The sequence below is a fragment of the Salvia splendens genome, chromosome 13, assembly GCF_004379255.2.
Source record: "Salvia splendens isolate huo1 chromosome 13, SspV2, whole genome shotgun sequence".
NCBI classification, from domain to species: Eukaryota; Viridiplantae; Streptophyta; class Magnoliopsida; order Lamiales; family Lamiaceae; genus Salvia; species Salvia splendens.
Window position 1 is genome coordinate 14,037,497 of NC_056044.1, and position 19,443 is coordinate 14,056,939.

General features: G+C 39.0%; 1 protein-coding gene and 1 pseudogene across 1 annotated transcript; one reads left to right on the forward strand and one right to left on the reverse strand.

Annotated features, from left to right (window-relative positions):
- Positions 1-4,309: 4,309 nt before the first annotated feature.
- On the reverse strand, positions 4,310-6,047 carry LOC121760293 (annotated as a pseudogene).
- Positions 6,048-12,047: 6,000 nt separating this feature from the next.
- Positions 12,048-15,518, forward strand: LOC121760981 (peptidyl-prolyl cis-trans isomerase CYP18-1-like). The gene is made up of 5 exons (XM_042156561.1): positions 12,048-12,201; positions 12,339-12,413; positions 13,274-13,435; positions 14,876-15,034; positions 15,147-15,518. Exons 1-5 carry the CDS (start codon positions 12,199-12,201, stop codon positions 15,228-15,230), a joined length of 483 nt encoding a protein of 160 aa, XP_042012495.1. The 5' UTR covers positions 12,048-12,198; the 3' UTR covers positions 15,231-15,518.
- Positions 15,519-19,443: the final 3,925 nt, after the last annotated feature.

Consider the following 19,443-nt stretch of genomic DNA (forward strand, 5'->3'; position numbering starts at 1 on the left):
GACACGTCAAAAGCGAGGGCACATTAGGGATTTAACCTCCAAGTCTGGGTACACAGCTCGATGCAGATTAAAAATCTCATGTCTTTTGGAAGATTTAAAATCTAGCCCAAAACGCGTGAACAGTGTGGGCCTGTCCTTTTTTATCGGGCCATCTCGATTTTAAAACACAGAAGGCAAACACTATGATGTGCACAGATTTGGAGTGGAATCTGGGCATAACCGATAAGGTGAACACGCCCTGACTCTTGATTGGAAATTTAATTTAAATAAAAACTCAATTAAAATAAGTTAAGTTAAACTATTCTCTAATAACATCACACATCCCAAGCATGCAATGTTCTGAACAATAATTTAAAACTCGTCTACTTGTTAACTAAAATGAATTTATTTGGCAATTTTTGTCTATATACAGTTATACACACACGAGAATTTTGACATATTACTGCTCGATTTCTAGGCAATATTATTGGTATCTAAAAATCCTATGAAATATTAGAATATGAATCATATAATTCTAATCTTTAATTTAATCATATAGGATGAAAAATTATTTCTCTTACTATTAATATTGCTTATAATGAAAAGGGAAGATTCTAGGAGATTAACAAAAATGAATGTTAGATTTTACCTTACCAGATATTTTATCTACTATATTTTTTTTTACATATTACGTACTTACTAATTTACTATAGACATAAGATTACTAAGGTTAAAAATATATACTCCTAGTACTTGATAATTTTTTATTATTTGTTTTTACCCTGATTAACCCGAAACCCGACGATTAAGGTTAGAGTTTAAAATTTTAAACCCGATAAAATTTCAGTCTAATTAGTACGCAAGCCGTATAGAACTGACCCAAAATTCACTGGATTGGCCTGATTGACATCCTTGACACGTGTAGCTAGTTAGATTGATCACTATCACAACCATATTCTTTGGTTACGTTGTACGCTTGTACAATACTTCCTCTCATTCCTAAAAGAATTTTGGTAAACAAACAAAAACTAAGTAGAAAAATAGTTGAATTAGTATTAATGAATAGTAGATTCATATTATTAATAGTATTATTATCTAAAATTCCAATTACAATCAAATTAAAATTTAGGTTTTTTTATACAATAAATATGCTATATCGATATGTCAATATTATTTCCACTTCTAATTTTTATTAAAAATAGTTTCGATCTTCTAACGAATTCAAATCAATCGAACAAAATAGAGAGAGTTTGGGAGAGAAATTAAATTTTATGCCAAAAAAATGTCTTGATTGGAACAAAATATTATATTGTGTTAGAGAATCTCCAACTATTTACACTAAACTTAAACTCATTTTAGTGTTAAATAGTAATTTTATTTAAACCATTTGAACTAAATTCAAACTTAAAAGAATATTATCATTTACTACATAACTCATAAAATTTAAAAAAGTGATATGAGTTTATTTTAGTGTAAACTCAAAAAAAATGCTACTATTTTACTTAAAAATGAGAAAAATAGAATTGATTTTGCACTACCATTGTAACCCTATACTTAAACTAATTGCCTACTCTATTTTGAGTTTTAAATTATTGGAGATGGTTTTAGCTCTTTGAGTCTATGTCATTTCATTGCTTTCTAAAGTAACTAAAATAGCCCATTATAAAGAAATGGTATCTTGGGTTCAACATATTGTAAAAATATTCTCAACAGAGTATTATATATAAAAGGTTAGATATTTGTAAGAATATTTCGAGTATGATATTTTTGATATAGAAGTAAAATGCTCAAATTAATGAGGGTAGTGAGTAAAAGTTCAGCAGAACACTAACAAAGCTCTGCAGCAAAACAAACACATGCACACGAGCCAAAGCCAAAACACCTCACAATCTCCCGATATCTTCTGAGACGAGGGCACCCCGACAAACCACAAGCACAAATGGAGAGTAAGAACAGAAACAAAACACCCAAGCGGCAGCAGAGCTAAAAAAGTCAACAACAAAGAAACACCCTAGTCTCGCACATCCTCGGGCCACCCGCAACGCGTCTCGCCGGTGACTCGTATCTCGTCCCACCGAGACGAGAAGGCGGCGAGACGCGTTGCAGCGCCCCGTCTCGTCCCGGTCTCGCTGAGACGCCCGTTCAACCGAGATGTCTCGCGGGCTGTCTCGCCACGCGCGACGGCGACCTGGCGCGCCCCGGCTTCATGCGTGACGCCCACTCGCTGGCCCGCGAGTGGGATTCGTCAAGCTGAAGCAATAAATATTTTTTAAAAAAAATTTGAATTTAATAAAAAAATAAAAAAATCGAAAAACGGTAATATTACCGTTTTTTCGACCGTTTTCAATTTTTTTTTATTTTTTTACTCTATAAATACTCCTATTTCATCCTCATTTCACACACAAATTCACATCTATTCTTCCCAACTCATCTCCATTTCCTCTCCAATTTTCATCTAACCTCGCATCACAAAATGTCCGGCGACGGAAACTCTGGTGGTGGCGGCTCAGGCGGGTTCGACATCAACGCGTTTGGCGATTGGGGGCATGTACAATGTGTTGGGTGGTTCTGGTTCCGGTTCGTCGACGCCGGGGCACCCAGGGCTCGTCGACACCGGGGGGTACCAACCACCTCATTTTGATGTCGATGCATACGCTCGTCCCTCCGCCCCGAGGTATTCGCAGGGATTATCCCAAATCCAAGAGGATTATCCGGGTGAACCCCATCCGGAAGGAGGACGAGGTGGTGGAAGCTCCAGGGCATTCGACGCTATGGAGGAAGAGGCGGAGGCGGCCGAGGAGGAGGAGGAGGAGGATGTAGGCCGGCATCCGTACAACCGCAAGGACACGATGGCTGTGTACAACGCCTGGATCAGCGTCTCCTACGATCCCATCGTCGGGAATCAACAAACCCGGAAGTGCTTCTGGGAAAAGGTCACCGAGGCCTACCACGAGCTCAAGCCAAAGAGCTCCCGCCGCCGCACATTGAAGATGCTCCGCGCTCACTTTGACCGAGTCGATAGAGAGGTCAAAAAATTCTGCGGCATCTACAAGAACGAAACGGCTCATTACCAAAGCGGAGCCACGAGAGCCGACATTCCGAGATCGGCTTTGCTAGTCTACTTCGATGACACCGGCAAAGAATTCAGACATGTCGATGTCTGGGAGGCCGTCAAAGACGAGGAAAGGTGGGTCGGCGGTGTGCGGTCCAGCTCGGGCTCGACCTCAAAGCGCATGAAGCGCACGGCAGGTGGCCAATACTCGTCTACTGAGGGCGATTCGGGCAGCGTGCCAGCGCCACACAAGAGGCTGCCTCGCAGGAGGTTGAGGGCACGGCAGACGATGCCAGGGGGTCCTCCTGTGTGTGTCGTCGGCCGCAAGGGACCAAGGCGGTGAAGACAGCTAGAGGGAGGAAGGGCCGAGGCGAATTAAGCCAGGCGGGCTCGAGCTCGGGCTCAAACACCCTATTGTCCATGTACTTGACCGCCACGCTGGCGGACACTTCCCGCATGACGCCTCCACAATACCAAGCCCATCTTGCCAGAATTGAGTATATGGCAAGACAAATTGGTATTCCGCCTCCGGGTAGATTGAGTGCACCGCCACCGCCTTCGGGAGATGATTCGCCGGAGGAGTAGTTTTTTTATTTTTTATAAAATTGTATTTTAAATTATGTCTTTTTTTATTTATTTAATTATGTATTTTTTTAGGATTTTAAGCTGTATTTTTATTTTATTTAATGAAGTGTGTTTTTTATTAATTGAATTTGTTGGGAAAAAAATAAAAAATGAAATTGAATGAATAATAATTTAAGGGATGGTTAAGAGACGGATAAGAGATGGAGGGTTGCAGGTTCTGTCTTTTAGTTAAGAGATGGAGTGAAAAGTGCAGTGGAGCTCATGAATAGTTAAGGGATGAGACGGTTAAGAGACGGATTAGAGACATCGTTGCGGATGGCCTCATGAAGAGAAGAACATACCCGTGAGGACTCGTTCGCCGATCTCGACCCCATCTAAGAGTGTTCTGTAAAGAAATTCGTCACAGGTTGATGATCCAAATTCACTCTCATTCTTCCCTTTATGATCTCTGGGTCTTGTCATTCTCTTATGTCTTTTAAATTTTCCACCATTTGTCTCAGTGAAAAGGGAAAGTTAATAACAACAAATATGGAATTGGCAAAGTACATATAGGAGTACTAAATTTAGAATTCTCCTGTTGAATTTCACTTGAATAGTTATAATTACAATAACAATACTACCACCCATTACCAATATGAATTAAGAAAGTACCAAACAAATAAAAAAAATATTAATATTCGATAATGATGTCCATTTTAGTAAAAATAAAAATAGATTAATTTTTCTAAATTGATCAAAATGGAAATATTACAATATTATGGGATTATTGATTCAATGAAATATTTATTTTCTAATATTCATTTTCCAATATTTATTATTTATAAATGGAAAGTAGAAAATCTAAAGCTTCAACCCCTCAATGAAAATATTTGCAAATGCATCCATCTTCTTCTTGGGCAATGAAACACCGATTTCCAAACCGCCCTCGAATTCTCTGGATTTGCAGAGCGACATCGATCCATCGCCGTCTATGGACACCGGTTCGAGCTTCTCCGGCTTCCCCCACCCGAAATCGGCGTCGTACAGATCGAATTTAGGCGATCCCGCCACTCCAAATAGGCGTTTTGCCATCAGTCCGCCGAACGTCTGCACCCACTCGCCGGCGTCGCGGAGAAATTCTTCCTTTTTGTTCATTTTGTTTGCGATCTCGTCTCCGATCAACTCGACGGCAGCCAGGAATCCGTCGCCTCCTCTCAGCTCCGAGTGTGTCGATTCCACCAAGCCCATGCCCACGCAGTTGCCGAAGTAGGCGGCGGGGACTGGCGGATCCGTCCGCGATCGCCCGTCCACCGCGAAGGCGAAGTACTCCGGCTCGTCGTCGGCGACTTCCTCGCCGGATTCCGCTGCTGATCTGGCTAAGCTGCTCCAGACGTAGGCGGTCGTGATCGTGAACGACGATAAGTGCGTCACGTGCGGTTTCTTCGCCTGGACGAAATCCCTAAGTTTCTGGATGTCGCGCTTCTGCAGAATACACGTCGATCGGACTTTGTTTAAGGGGAATTCCAGCGGCCGCGACTCAATTCTGAAACTCTTCAATTGCTTCCAGATGTGATTCAGCAATCCGGATGGATCGCTCACCACGGATCGGTCGAAGAGCGGAAGCGAATCGGATGAACACAGCAATCCATCGTCGCTCCCGAATTTAGCAACGGAGCACCACGCTTTGATGAACCTCACGATCGAGCTAGCATCTCCGACGATGTGGTGGTTGTTGAATCCGACGCAGACGCCTGCATCTGGAAACAGCGTTATCTGCGCAGTGATGAGCGGAATCTTCTCGAATTCCGACTCCGGCGAGGTTTCCGACGGCGGCAATTCCGAGAAAAAAGCGTAGAAGTCGTCGGCGACGCGCGGTTGGTCGCCTGTAAGAAAATTGAGATCGAGAGCCTCAGAAGCCTCGGCGACGGTGACAGGAACGGAATCGCCGGGAAAGTACCGGATTTCAGGAATTTATCCGAGTTCAACGGATAAAATAAGCTACCTGCAACTGGATAAAAGTGCTTCAGTGTTTGGGAGAGAGATTTTTTGAAATTCGGTAGAATTGAATCGATGAAATGAGCCTTGGAGCAGGGGAATTTGTAGAAGAGAAGGCGCTGGGTTGGATGGAAGTGCAGCCATGGCATATCAAAAAAAGTGACAGGAAGTGTTTGCTCCGCCGCGGCGGCGCCTTCGAGTGGTGGCGCAACGCGGCAGCGCTCGAGGATGGTGGTGGTGGATGCCATGGATTCCGATGCCTATCTCTTAGGATTGAAAATCGATTAAATCCTAGTCCAAAAGATTGAACACGTCGCCGAAAGATTTGAATTGCTTATTGTAGATCATGGAATGCGCATGGCACTAGTATTATAGACTTAGTAATTTCGAATTTTCCTCGTTTCATATACAAAAAGCTTTCTGCAAAATGTCAACGGAATCATTATGTGGGATTGCTGAAAATAGCTGTCAAGATAGAAACCCCATCTCTAGACAACGGGAAAAAGACAATATAAGAGCATCGACAATAATAGGCGAGCGACCGGCTCGCCGATTTTTGGCGCTCGCCGAACTATTGCAGCCGGCGAGCGCCAAATCGGCGAGAATTTCGGCGAGCGCTCGCCGCTATTGCAGCCTCCCGATCGGCGAGCGACCGGCGAGCGGAATTTTTTTTATTTTCGAAACTCTATATATACGCGATTTGCAAGTCATTTTCATTCGCACCACTTGTTTTAACGAGTACTCTCTCTATCTTAATTTCTGTACAAGATCAACAATGCGAAATGAGTAACGCGGGTGGTAGTAGTAGTGGTAGTGGTGGGGATGCTGAGGAGTACGAACGGCGTTTGAACGAACATTTGGATGCTTGTACGTCCCGAGAGATAGACCGGCTGCTACAACGGGCCTTGCAGCCGGCGGTACCTCGACCTCGACCCGTTGTCCACCGCCGAGCAGTGATTGAGCGGGATCACGTAGCTGCACGTCAGCGGCTATACGAAGACTACTTCGCACCGGAGCCGCGGTTTAACGCCAACCTTTTCAGGCGGCGTTTTAGGATGAGCATGGACTTGTTTATGCTATTGTTAACGCTTTGGAGCAACGATATTTGTGTTTCCGCTTCAGGCACGATGCGTCTGGTAGACCCGGCCACACACCTATTCAAAATTGCACTGCGGAAATCAGGCAGCTGGCCTACGGAGGCGCTGCAGACATGTGGGACGAGTACCTCCACATCGGCGAGTCGACTGCCCTTGAATGTATGAAATATTTCTGTCAGGGCGTGATTGAAATATTCGGTGAGCAGTACCTTCGAAGCCCACCCCCGAAGACTGCCAGGAGCTGATGCAGATGCACGGGAAGAAGCATGGGTTCCCGGGTATGTTAGGCAGCATAGATTGTATGCATTGGGAGTGGAAGAACTGCCATGCTGCCTGAAAAGGGTTCTACACGACCGGTTACAAGGGAAAGAATCCCACGATGATCCTCGAGGCCGTAGCTTATTACCGGCTGTGGATTTGGCATGCGTATTTTGGGGTAGCCGTGTCGAACAACGACCTCAACTCGTCGCCCCTTTTCAACGAGCAGTGCCAGGGCGTCGGTCCGGCCATCAGTTTTGTCGCCAACTGGAGCCAGCATGATATGGGCTACTACTTGGCGGATGGGATATACCCTAGGTGGCCCGTCTTTGTGAAGACGATCAGATGCACATCGGATGAGAGGAAGGCATACTTTGCGGAACGGCAGGAGTCGGCGCGCAAGGACGTGGAGCGCGCATTTGGTGTGCTCCAGTCTCGATGGGCTGCAATTAGGAGTCCAACGTGTTTGTGGCATGTCGACTGCATTGCTGATATAAAGTACGTCTGTATTATCATCGACAACATGATTGTCGAAGATGAAGGTGGACAGCTGACTAGTTGGGCCAACGACGATAACGAAGTCGGTCCAAGCCACGGCGTGGCCACCCCGAACGTACGAAGTGGGGTACCTCACGATGACGTCGGCCGCCTCCAAGCACATGCCGACATGCGCCAAGTGGAAGCTCATATTCGACTCCAAAAGGATTTAATTGAAGAGTTGTGGGCGCGGAGGACTGCACGACGTTAGGGTTTTTTTTAATTATGTAATTTTTTTTAATGTACCTTTTTTTAATTTAAATGAAATTATTGCATTTTTCCACATATGTGTCGTATATTTAATTCCGTATTTTGTGTGATTGTTAATTATTTGTTTTTAGTGCTGATGGTGTGGCTAGGCTATGGTTGGGCTATTGCTTGTCCAGTTGCTTGTCCTGATGATGTGGCAGGAGGATTTTAGTGCTGATGATATGGCAGATGAGTTTGTGGCTGGGCTATGACTGGGCTATTACTTGTCCACTAGCTATTGGAGATGCTCTAATAGGATTTCTAATCACAACTAGTTCAGTAAATTAATTGCAAACTTCCGAAAATATCATTAGAAATGACTACATTTATTTGTAATTATCATACAATAATAAAATATGGGTGTTATGTCATATAGTAGTATCTGTCCCATTTTATTAATTAACTTTTTATTTTAGAATGTCCAATTTAAATAATTAATTTTCCTTTTTAGAAAATACTCTTTCTATCTCCAAACAATATATGCTTTGAGTTTGACACGGATTTTAATACAAAATTGGTTAAGTAAGAGAGAGATAGAGATAAAAGGTAATTAAAGTTTTGTTAGTGGAGAATAAATCTCACCTCATTAGAGAGAAAAAAGTTTCTAAAATTACAAAGTACATATTCTTGTGGGACTGACAAAAAATAAAATAGTGCATATTATTGTGGAAAGGAGTGAGTAATATTTTGTTTTTATTTTATTATCTATTCTACTTTATTATCTTGAATACTTTATTTTTATTTATCTCTCCTATTTTATTATCTCTTCATCTAACTCAATAATATCATTTTTTAATATTTTGTGTAAAAAAAGTTGATTACTTACGACGGGATGGAGGGAATACAATTTTACTAAAAATAATTAACATAAACTAATTATGAACAAATCTAAACTTTATAGTATTTTAGTATTGTGCAACAAACAGAAATATTACCAAAATTTTAAAAAATTTCTAACAATTTGCCCCTAGACTAACTTACTTCACGATGTCCACTATTTCTTTTTAAATTCTCTCTAGCAAAATATTTAGTTTTAATATTTGAATAAAAAATTTCTTCTTTTTCTTCTTCCCCGATTAAAATTCCCTATAAATATCAAACTTGATTTATTACAAAATAAAAAATGGAAGAAAGAAGCATAAAGCATGTGTTTTATGTATTTATGTATTTATGTATGATGTTTATTAATTCTTGTTAAACATATTTGTTAAAACATGTTCGATACTCCCTCCATCCCATATTAGGGAATGATGCGATTTTAGTGCGTAACTAATAAAGCATGAAAGATAGAAATAAAAAATTGTGTATTATTAGTGCATAATGTGAGTATGTGACCTATTTTATTAGAGAAAACAACTTTCCATAAACGAATACGAATTATTTATATGATATTGACGAAAATGGAAATAATGTCTATTTTTACGAGACATAGATGTTGTGAAATTAAAGTATTGATTTTATACGCTTAGTGGTGATTCATATAAATCGCCAAATTTTCCAGGAGTAACTTAACAGTGATTTTTTGTTTGATGTAGGTCATAGGAACTTCACGTTTATCAGGTTCGGCGGCTAACATATGTTGACAATGTTATTCTCTTCATATTTTTTCATGTAGATAAATGTATGACATGTAGAGTGGTGAGAGGGTTCCACGACAGTCTATAATGGTATCAATGTGTATATGATAACTGTTGGCTTTTGAAACTTATATGATATGAGTGATTTATGTATTTGACGCCTTGGTTTGTTTACCTTGATTGGAGTATTTGTTTATCATACAAGTATACGCCATAGGGAATGGATGCGACAAATATCAATCGGCAGTGGTGGAACTAGAAATTTAAGGAAGCCAGGGCTAAAATTTAATAAAAGTGTAGCATAACACGTCCTTGTTATATGCGGAAGAGGCTAGCCTTTATTCCGACGTATCCAAGATTATATTCAAAGTAGATATTAGTTCATTTTTATATGAACATACATACATATGAATTATAAGGATATTATAAAATAAACTAAGAGTCCTCTATTCGTTTGTGAAATAACATCTCAATTTACTATTTTATAATGTCCACAATTTAAAGTTTCATTTACTTTTTTTAATTTAAGGTAGTGAATCCCCACACTTTACTTAAAAAGTGGGATCTACATTCAATAACTTTTTCCACTACTTTCTTTCACATTTTTTAACCTCGTACTGAATCAAAATGAGAATGTAAATCATGAACAAATGGACTATTATTAAATTACCAATTTATATATAACAAAATACAAATAAATTACTACTATAATACAAGAAATTAATACATACTGTATATTATTACATACTCCCTCCGTCCTCAAATAGTATGAACTTTGGGTTTGACACAAGTTTTAATATATTATTGGTAAAGTAAGAGAGAGATGGATAGAGAAAGTTTTTTTTAAGTATTGTTAGTGGAGAATGAGTCTCACTATAGAGAGAAGAGAGTTTCCAAAATTATAATGTTTATACTTTTTTGGGAAGGACGGAAAATGAAATAGTGCATAATCTTAAGGAATGGAGGGAATATGAAGCAAAATTTTGAGTAATTGTTTTTTCTTAAAATTTTAAAAAATAGTAGTAATAAAATATTAAAATATAGTAAAAACTTTCCCCACACTTTTTAAAACTAATACTCCATATACATTAAGAAAATATACTAGTAATATATTGAATAGTACTCCATCAGGGATCCACATGGACTTGTAGTGGGGCGATTGCCCCTGCTCAAAAATTTACTTCTATACTAATTTTTCTTCACAATTGAATATTTATTTGAGTTACTTCTTAAATGCCCCTTCTCAATTCTTCAAATTATTTGCTTATGTATATTTTTTCCCCTCTTAAGTTTAATTCATGGATTCGTCCCTATACTCCATTGAGTAAAAATAAAAGATTTATTATTAAATTCCCAATCAAATGAATCCCCATCCATTTTTACGGAATTCCAATTCTGCCTCCTTTCTCCCTCCTAAGTCCTAACACTCTCTCTCCTCTCCTGCCCAATTAATTCTCTCTCCCACCGCCCCATTCTCCCACAGACTCGGCTACTCACTCCCCTGTGTAAAATGGCGGACGGCACCGGCTAAGCCCCCGCTTTGTCCTTAGCGTGTCAATCGGACAATAATATCATTGACATGTGTTATCTTCTCTATGTGATCCCTCAAAATGTAGATATAAAATGAAGAGAAATTATGAGTGTTGAGTGTTGGTGTTATGTGGTGTTGTATTTATAAATGAAAAATGGAATAAAAAAGTAGAAAAATTTGAATTTGTAAACTTTTTATAAAATAGTTTATGGGGTGATGTCATGATAAACAACCAATCAAGTAGTATGATTTACAGGGTACGTATCACACTGGGTACGTTGCACCTCCAATTTTATCGTGCGCAATGGCACGAGGGACTGTGATGACAATACCATGGTACAACACTTGAGTTTTATTTTTCGAACAAAATTATCCTTAATCATACTTGTTCTTATTTCAAAACACATATGAAAGTGCATCATCTCTCTGCTCCCTATTTTTTAAATCTCAATACATCTCTACTCCATATTCCCTCCAAATTATAGTCATCAATGCCAAAAATAAAACGCAATCCTTGGTCTAAATCAAACAGTAACACTAATGTTAGGTTCAAGTGTGCATTGTTGAACCCTCTCACTAGTACCGAGTCTAGTCGAGTTCTTTGTATGTGAAGTTCCAAGTGTGCTAGACTTTTGTGGTCTTGATCAAGACCTTGATGACCTGTGACATATGTGTGATCTTAGTTTACGTAATTTATGTTGTGTTGGTTTGAGGAAAGGTATGTCGGGATACAAACTCATCCCATGTCACTGAATAAGAAAGTCGTAAGAAATACTAGTATGTAAATATTTCTCTACTTTCATTGGCCTCTTAGAAAGTGATATAAAAAATAAAATTATGAACATTTGAATGAAAGCCAGTAAAATTATGCTTAAATTGAGTTCCAGGTATACATAGTAAAGTATGTATCCTGATATTTGTTCAAATTTTTGTTAGGCTGAAAGAGTATAATATGGCTTACTCAAATTGCATTTTTTAATATATACTATCTTCATCTATAAAACATAATCTTGAACTATAAAATTTTAATATATAACTAATAGAGTAAAAAGACATAAAAAGAAATACTACTAGTAAATAATAAAATTAGATTATTTTTTATATATGAAGATAGAATGAGTTAGAAAAAATGTAGAGCCTAATAAATTAAAGATATTAAGTACTCCTATATTTTTAATTTCTTGAAGGGAAAGTGATATGAATATTTCCATATCTTATTAATCTAAATTTATTCGAAAAAGAAGCCAGAAAAGGGTCTTCAGAATTCCTAGCATTCAACAGCGAAGGATAATATAATCCAAAGAGTTACTTCAGTTTCAACTGTAATCGTTTTAGAGTTCCGATAATCTATCTGTCAAAATGGTAATTTCCTTCAATATTTGTTTGTTTTGGTTGAGGACTTTTATCAAGCAGTTTCAAGATGGAGTGCCGGTGCTCGTGAAACCTGTGAATTGTGTTCGTTTTACTTCATTTTGTTAAATTATTTATGTGTTTTGCAGTCAGTGACGCTTCACACGAATTTGGGCGACATCAAGTGCGAAATCTTCTGCGACGAGGTCCCGAGGACAGCTGAGGTGCGTGTATTAAATCAGTTTGCAATTGTATATATGCGTGTAATACTAAGTAAAATTATGCTAGTTTTTGAGTGAGGGTGTGGGAATTTCTTTAACCGCTATCGGCCGTGGTTGGTAATATCTCCGGGAATAACGTGATGTTTGATTCTAGCATTATGTGCACTTACATGAAAATTATGTAAGGCCAAAATCAAATTTTAGGTTTACAATTGTGGCTGTCTGATGAATTGTTTGTTGCCTTTTGTTCTATATGATTTTGTTTTCGGATGAACTGGGATTCGAGTGTACGTATGTGTTTATTGATGCTGACCTATTGCATTTTGATATTTCTTCATAAGACATTAAGATGCCTATTGGTTTATTTCAGTAATTTGATCGGGTTAGTTCAGTTGTTCTGTTGAATTGTCTCTGAATCATCTTATGGATTCATCCAAATGCTTGAACTGCACAGCATTGTGTAGCTACAACATCAAAGTTGAGGGAATTGCATTTGTACTTGTTATAGATTACTACTCCTCATTTATGAAAATGCTGGTTCTTATGCTTGGTTGTGTTTGTTTTGGGAGACATTCGGGTGAGGACTTTTGGTAATCTAGGAGGTTTGTTGATATATATTGCGAGAATAATAGTTTGAAGTGGTGCTCTAAATTATAGTATTCTTCTGCAAGGTATTTGCAATATCTTGAAATATGCGGAACTCCTTATTCCATTAATAATCAGGTCGTATGATTCTCAGTGAATAGATAATGACATAATGTTGACCCTGTCCATGTGCTACTTCATTGTGCCTTTTTAGTCAGGATAAGCAGTGTCTCGTATGATATATTTTTCTTACTTGAACTCATAAAATTGTGCTGCAGAATTTTATGGCGTTAGCTGCAAGTGGTTATTATGATGGAACCATATTTCATAGAAATATTAAGGGTTTCATGATACAAGGTGGTGATCCAACCAATACTGGCAAGGGTGGTACAAGTATATGGGGTAAAAAGTTCAATGATGAGATAAGAGAGTCTTTGAAGGTAACTCCTGCAAGATTCAGTTCGTTAAGTTCTTAGTTCATTTTCCACACGATACATGCAAAAACTAAATGCATCAGTGAGATGGGAGCTTACAGTCTTTTGACTCTTTTCTCAATTGTTTGATTGGTTAAAGCTGAATAACTCTAATTGGCTAAGCACCAATGTGAGGTTTTCTGATTGTACTATGTATGCACCTAATTTTTTGACACAAAAAACAGCAAGTACAAGTTCGTAGATGAGTTTGTTATCAAAAATTGAGTGCCTTTTTTTATTAGTTCTATCTTATTTTGAGCTTTTTTGGGGGGAGGAGGGGTTGTTCAGGGTATAGAAGTGGTGGGAATCAGTGTTGTCAATTTGGCGTTCGGGTCGCTCGGGTCGCCCGGGTCGCCCGGGTCGAGACCATCACCGCCCCAACATGGGTGGGTTGATCGAGATGCATGGGTCGCGCTGGGTCGGTTGGGTCGGCGGGGTCGAGCGTTTCCGGTGGGTCGAGCGTTTCGTCTACAGCGTTGTTGCGCTTTAATTTACAGAGATTGATGAAGGAAGATGATGGAGAAGAGAGAGGAGAGAGGAGAGAGGAGAGTAATTATGAGTCATAACCTTGGGAATAGAGTTCTATCGTTTGTCACTATTCATTTGTTTAGTGGGATTAGAAAAATATTAAAAATTGACATAGTTTATCTCACTTTTTTAGGGAGCAATAAATATTATTTTACCAAATTTTTGATTAGTTAAATTAAATCCAATATATTTAAATGAATATATTGTCAATCCAAACACGGAGTATAATTTAATGGTGGAAAATGAGTATATTATTTTACGAATAAATTACTACTAATACATATTCATTTATTTTTTACTAATTTTTAAAATAGATTTCACATTCCACTCCTATTTTATTATAAGTTAATACTACATATATACAAAATGACACACATTTCATAACTTTTTTCTTTTGACATTTTCAGACAATGGTTTCAATTATTTATTTTGTGTTATACTTATGACTTATGAATTGTTTTGATATTTAGATAATTTCTATTTTCCACTTTATCTCTATTCACATGAATTACATCTACATTTATATTATTTGATATATTATAAAATTAGAGTAATATATTTATTTGATTTAATATTAAAAGGCAAAAAAATTAGCCTAGATTAGTGGGTCTCTCGACCCATTCGACTCGTCGACCCGCGACCCGAATTTTCAGCTTATCGACCCGGTGCGACCCTCGACCCTAACAACACTGGTGGGAATTGAGCCGGAGACCTCTCACTTTTATGTAGGAGATGTTCATTGTTTTGGGTGTCCGGAAAGGGAGATCTACTTACCAGTATTATCTTGATATCATTTTCCAGGCTCGAAGTTAAATTATACAAACATATATGGTATGTTTATGTAACTGTGTTTGATTACTGTTCCTCTTTCTGATTCAGCACAATGCTAGAGGTATCTTATCCATGGCAAACAGTGGGCCTAATACTAACGGAAGCCAGTTCTTCATAACCTATGGCAAGCAACCTCATCTCAATGGACTCTATACCATCTTTGGGAAAGTGATTCATGGTTTTGAAGTGCTTGATATAATGGAAAAGGTTAGCCCAAAAATCCATTCACTCGTACGTACTGGTGATAAGACGCCTGTCTGAGCATTACCAGCAATTCTTTCATAGTTTACACTGATCAAACATTTGTTTGAACTTCCAGGCTCCAACAGGTCCGGGGGATAAACCTCTCATGGAAATCAGGACCAACCGTGTAACAATTCATGCCAACCCACTTGCTGGTTAAACAATTTATTTTATAACACAACGCGTGCCTAGTTTGAAGACTGCTGTGCTTTATCATCCGGCTCTGGCCTTGTGCAAATTGCTGAAGAACCCAATATTAAAAAAATCCAACACTTGGTAGAATATTGGAGAGTGAGAGACTTCTTTTTGTCAGTTTTAACAAGTGCTGTTATAATTGTACTACATAGTTTATACTGGTGACTGCTTCAATGGCTGCCGGCTGTTTTCTTTACTCCGATGTTTCCATTTCTGAACCCGATGAAGTCTAACTTAGTTGGTCCTTGCTGCATTTGTTGACTGGATGTTAGATTGTTTTTGTTGATAGCTGTGTTATTGAAATAGTTAGAGATGGTGGTACTTACAATTAAGCTGATGGTGTTACAGCTGCTGCATTTGTTGTGGCTCTGCAGCCTGCAGTTTATGTCGTTTTATTTTTACAAGTTTATGTCTGAATTTCTGAAGGCTAGGGAAAAATAACACGCAAAAGATAATATCATCTGTAAACCTTGAGCACTAATATCTTAATATTCACATGTATTTACTATTTCTCACTTTTTAAATTCTTTCTTATTCCTAATTTAGATTTAAATTGATTAATGAGTAAACAAAACTATCAAATTAAACCAACAAAATATAATAAATTTGAAATGAATACAAACTGAAAAAATACTAGATAAAAAATAAGGAAAGACGCAAGAGTGAAGAATCAAGTTAACTATATGCATTTATAAATATTATTTAAATCAATGCCACACAACGTGTAACACCCCGATTTTTTTTATTCGTTCTCGTTTGGACGTCGTTTACACAGTCTGAAAATTTTTCGCGTTTGCTTCTTTTGTTGAGAGAATGAATGTACAAATTAGAGCTAAAATAAGTATACCATGAGAAGCCCAAAAAGATGGGATTTTTATTTTTTTTCTTTTGAGCCAATTTTGGAGAAGCCCAATTTTTTTTTCCATGAGAATTTAACGGCCAACACACACACAATTTTTGTTCCACAAAATCTGGCAGTTACCTCCACCAAATCCCAACCACGATTTATTTGGGTTTTTTCTTCTTTTGTTCTAAACTAGAACTTAGGTTCTTTATTTGTTCTAGACTTTTTTTTGTTCCGGATTTGGGAGAGACGCATGACCCTCATGCGTCTCATTTTAATGAGACGCATGACAGCCATGCGTCTTTCATAGAGACGCATGAGGGACATGCGTCGTTAATTTTTTAATTTTTTTCGGGCAAAGACGCATGAGGGTCATGCGTCACGGGCAAAGACGCATGATCATCATGCGTCGCTATTTTTGTTGCTTCGTTCCGGTTGTCAGTGGTTTTTATTGCTTTAATTTGTTGGTTTTTGTTCAGTGATTTGACCACACATTTGACACCATAAATCATGTGATGGGCTAGGATGGTCCACCTCCCCTTATTTTATGTATTTGTCCAGTGATTTGACCATACATTTCACAATATAATAACGTGATAGGCTAGGATGGTCCACCACCCTTTATTTGTCGGATAGAAAATCAGCCCTCTAGGAGTTTACCTATCTTAGTGGACTAGCAATTATTGGTTCAGGTGTCATGTCACCCAACGTGCTTATCATCACCGCATTTGAAGTGCTTATTTCATTATTGTTTGAACCAGGTCAGAAATAGCGACGCATGATGATCATGCGTCTTTGCCAGTGACGCATGATCCTCATGCGTCTTTGCCCGAAAAAAATTAAAAAATTAACGACGCATGTCCCTCATGCGTCTCTATGAAAGACGCATGACTGTCATGCGTCTCATTAAAAGGAGACGCATGAGGGTCATGCGTCTCTCCCAAATCCGGAACAAAAAAAAAGTCTAGAACAAATAAGGAACCTAAGTTCTAGTTTAGAACAAAAGAAGAAAAAGCCCCGATTTATTTAAATGAACACTCTTCCCTCAATCTCTTCTTTCACAACACAAAACTGTTACCGTAACTCTCTCCACCACCCTCCAAAAGCTCAACAATTTATATATATACACAGCCCACAACTCCAAGATTCATATGATTCAACTAATTTAGCAATTTTCACTACTTTGAGAAACCGATAGTTGAGCGAAGAATTAGAGAGACCAAAGATTTGATTGAGGGTTGGGGCGGCTGAGTTCCGGCAATGATTGACGGAGGAGAAACTTCCGAATCGAATGACGACGGGCGGCGGCTCTGTGTTGCCGAGAAAAGACAAGGGTAGACAGAGGAGGCCGGAGGCTTCGACTGCACCGTGACAGCAGCGGCGCGGAGGAGACGGCAGCAGCGGCAAATTGACACGGAGAGAGAGTGACAACGACGAACAGCAGCAGCTCCTGCTGCGTCGCGGCATTGGCGGCGGGGGTGCTGTGTCATGCCGGCGACAACCAGCAAAAGAGAGAGAGAAAGAAGAGGGAGAAGATGAGCGACAGTGCTGCAGCCGACGGAGGCGGCGCTGCAAAACCCGGCTGCCGGCAAGAGACAGAGACATGGCGGCGGCACAAATTGTGTGAGAGAAATTGCGAGACAAAGAGACGAGAAGAGGGAAGAGGGGAGAGAGAGAAGTGAATTAAGGATTATGTTTCGTAGAGCAATTGCAATTTGGGGAAGAAGTGTGAAAGTGGAGTGAGTATACGTGTGTATTTGAGTTGGAATTGATTTGGGTTGAGACCAATTAATTGTATGGAAGATTGGGCCGGAGCACTTTAAATTAATGGGTGACTTTATGCACGCTTTTCGAGAATGGAAGGGAACACAAGTTAAAGCTTAAACGAAAATGGTGAGCTTTCGAACTAAAGTGTTTTCAAGAGCTTTCGTTTTAATATATCGGTTTGAGCATCATGTTATGTGTGATTGATTTATTATATTTATTCCAATGATGAGGCTAGATATGTGATCAAAGTGAAAGTGTTGTTGCGCATGTTATGTGTTGATTTATTGAGTGATATTATAAATTGCTTAGCTTTGTTGATGTGATGTGAATTGATGCTCGACCTTGACAGAAAAGTGATTTATGTTTCAAATATGTCTTACAAGAAAAATGGAGTTTGCAAAGGGTATGTCATGCCATGTTTTTGTTTTGAGAAATGCCTATCTGTTTGTTTAGCAAGAGAGTTGTCCCTACTAGACCTGTTGAAATCGAATTCGGGTCTGTCCAGGGAGTGAGTCCCTATTCAGGCTAGTGTACACCACGTAGATCGTGCGCTATCTCTTTGAGTTGGCTGGTCTAGTGACTTGGAATGTGGCCGCATTCCTTGTCATGTATGTTGAGATTGTTGAGATGATGATGTTGATGATTGCTTAGTGGGGAGTGAGTCCCTACTATGAGTTCAAACGAATTCGGGTCCTAGTAAGGGTGCGTCCCTACTCGGGCTAGTGTACACGATGGGGACTGTGAGTCATCGTTTGGGTTGGCCGGTTTTCGTGCTCGTGGTAAGTGGCCATCTTACACGGCATCTTAAAGAACAGATATGACAATTTCTTAAATAAATCAAGGAGAAATGGTTGTGTTTTGAAATGATGAGGAAATGATTTGAGACTATGTCGAAAGTTTGTGCTTTTGAAATATTTTAGTGCTTCTCGGCATTTTAAAGTAACCCGAGATTCACGAAATGGTGGCATGACATAATTGTTTTTATAAAATTGTTTTGGCATTTGTTCACTGAGTACATCAAGTACTCAGCCCTGCATTTCTTTTTAAAAATGTGCAGGTTGAGCGTGACGGGCGCGGTGGGTGTTGAGCAAGACCGTTGAAGAAATTTAAGTGTCTAGAATGTGTCATGTCTTCACACGTGGTATATTCATTCTCTCGAATGCTTCCGCTGAGCAGTTGTCTTTCTTTTGAGTTCTTGTATCGTTGACATAATATCCACTTTTGAGTTGTTGATTGTTGAGATACTCTGATTTTATTCGAACTATTCTCATTTGTTTCGAGCTATGGTCAAGTTGTGTTGATTCCCCCTTTCTTCCCCGCTTCTTTAATCCTCCCCTAGTCGCGATTAACCGTATTTTCTATCCTTAGAAAATGCGGGCGTGACACAACGCCTTTGTGATTTGATATAAATAACATGCTTAAGCACAATAGTTCGTGCAATCATTGTGTAGTCCAGCACGTTGCAGTATCATGTGAGCATGACAATGCACCCTAAATAGGAGTACTTCTTTAAGCACGGCAGTGTATGTTATATAAAAAATCATGATAAATTACTGAACAAATAACA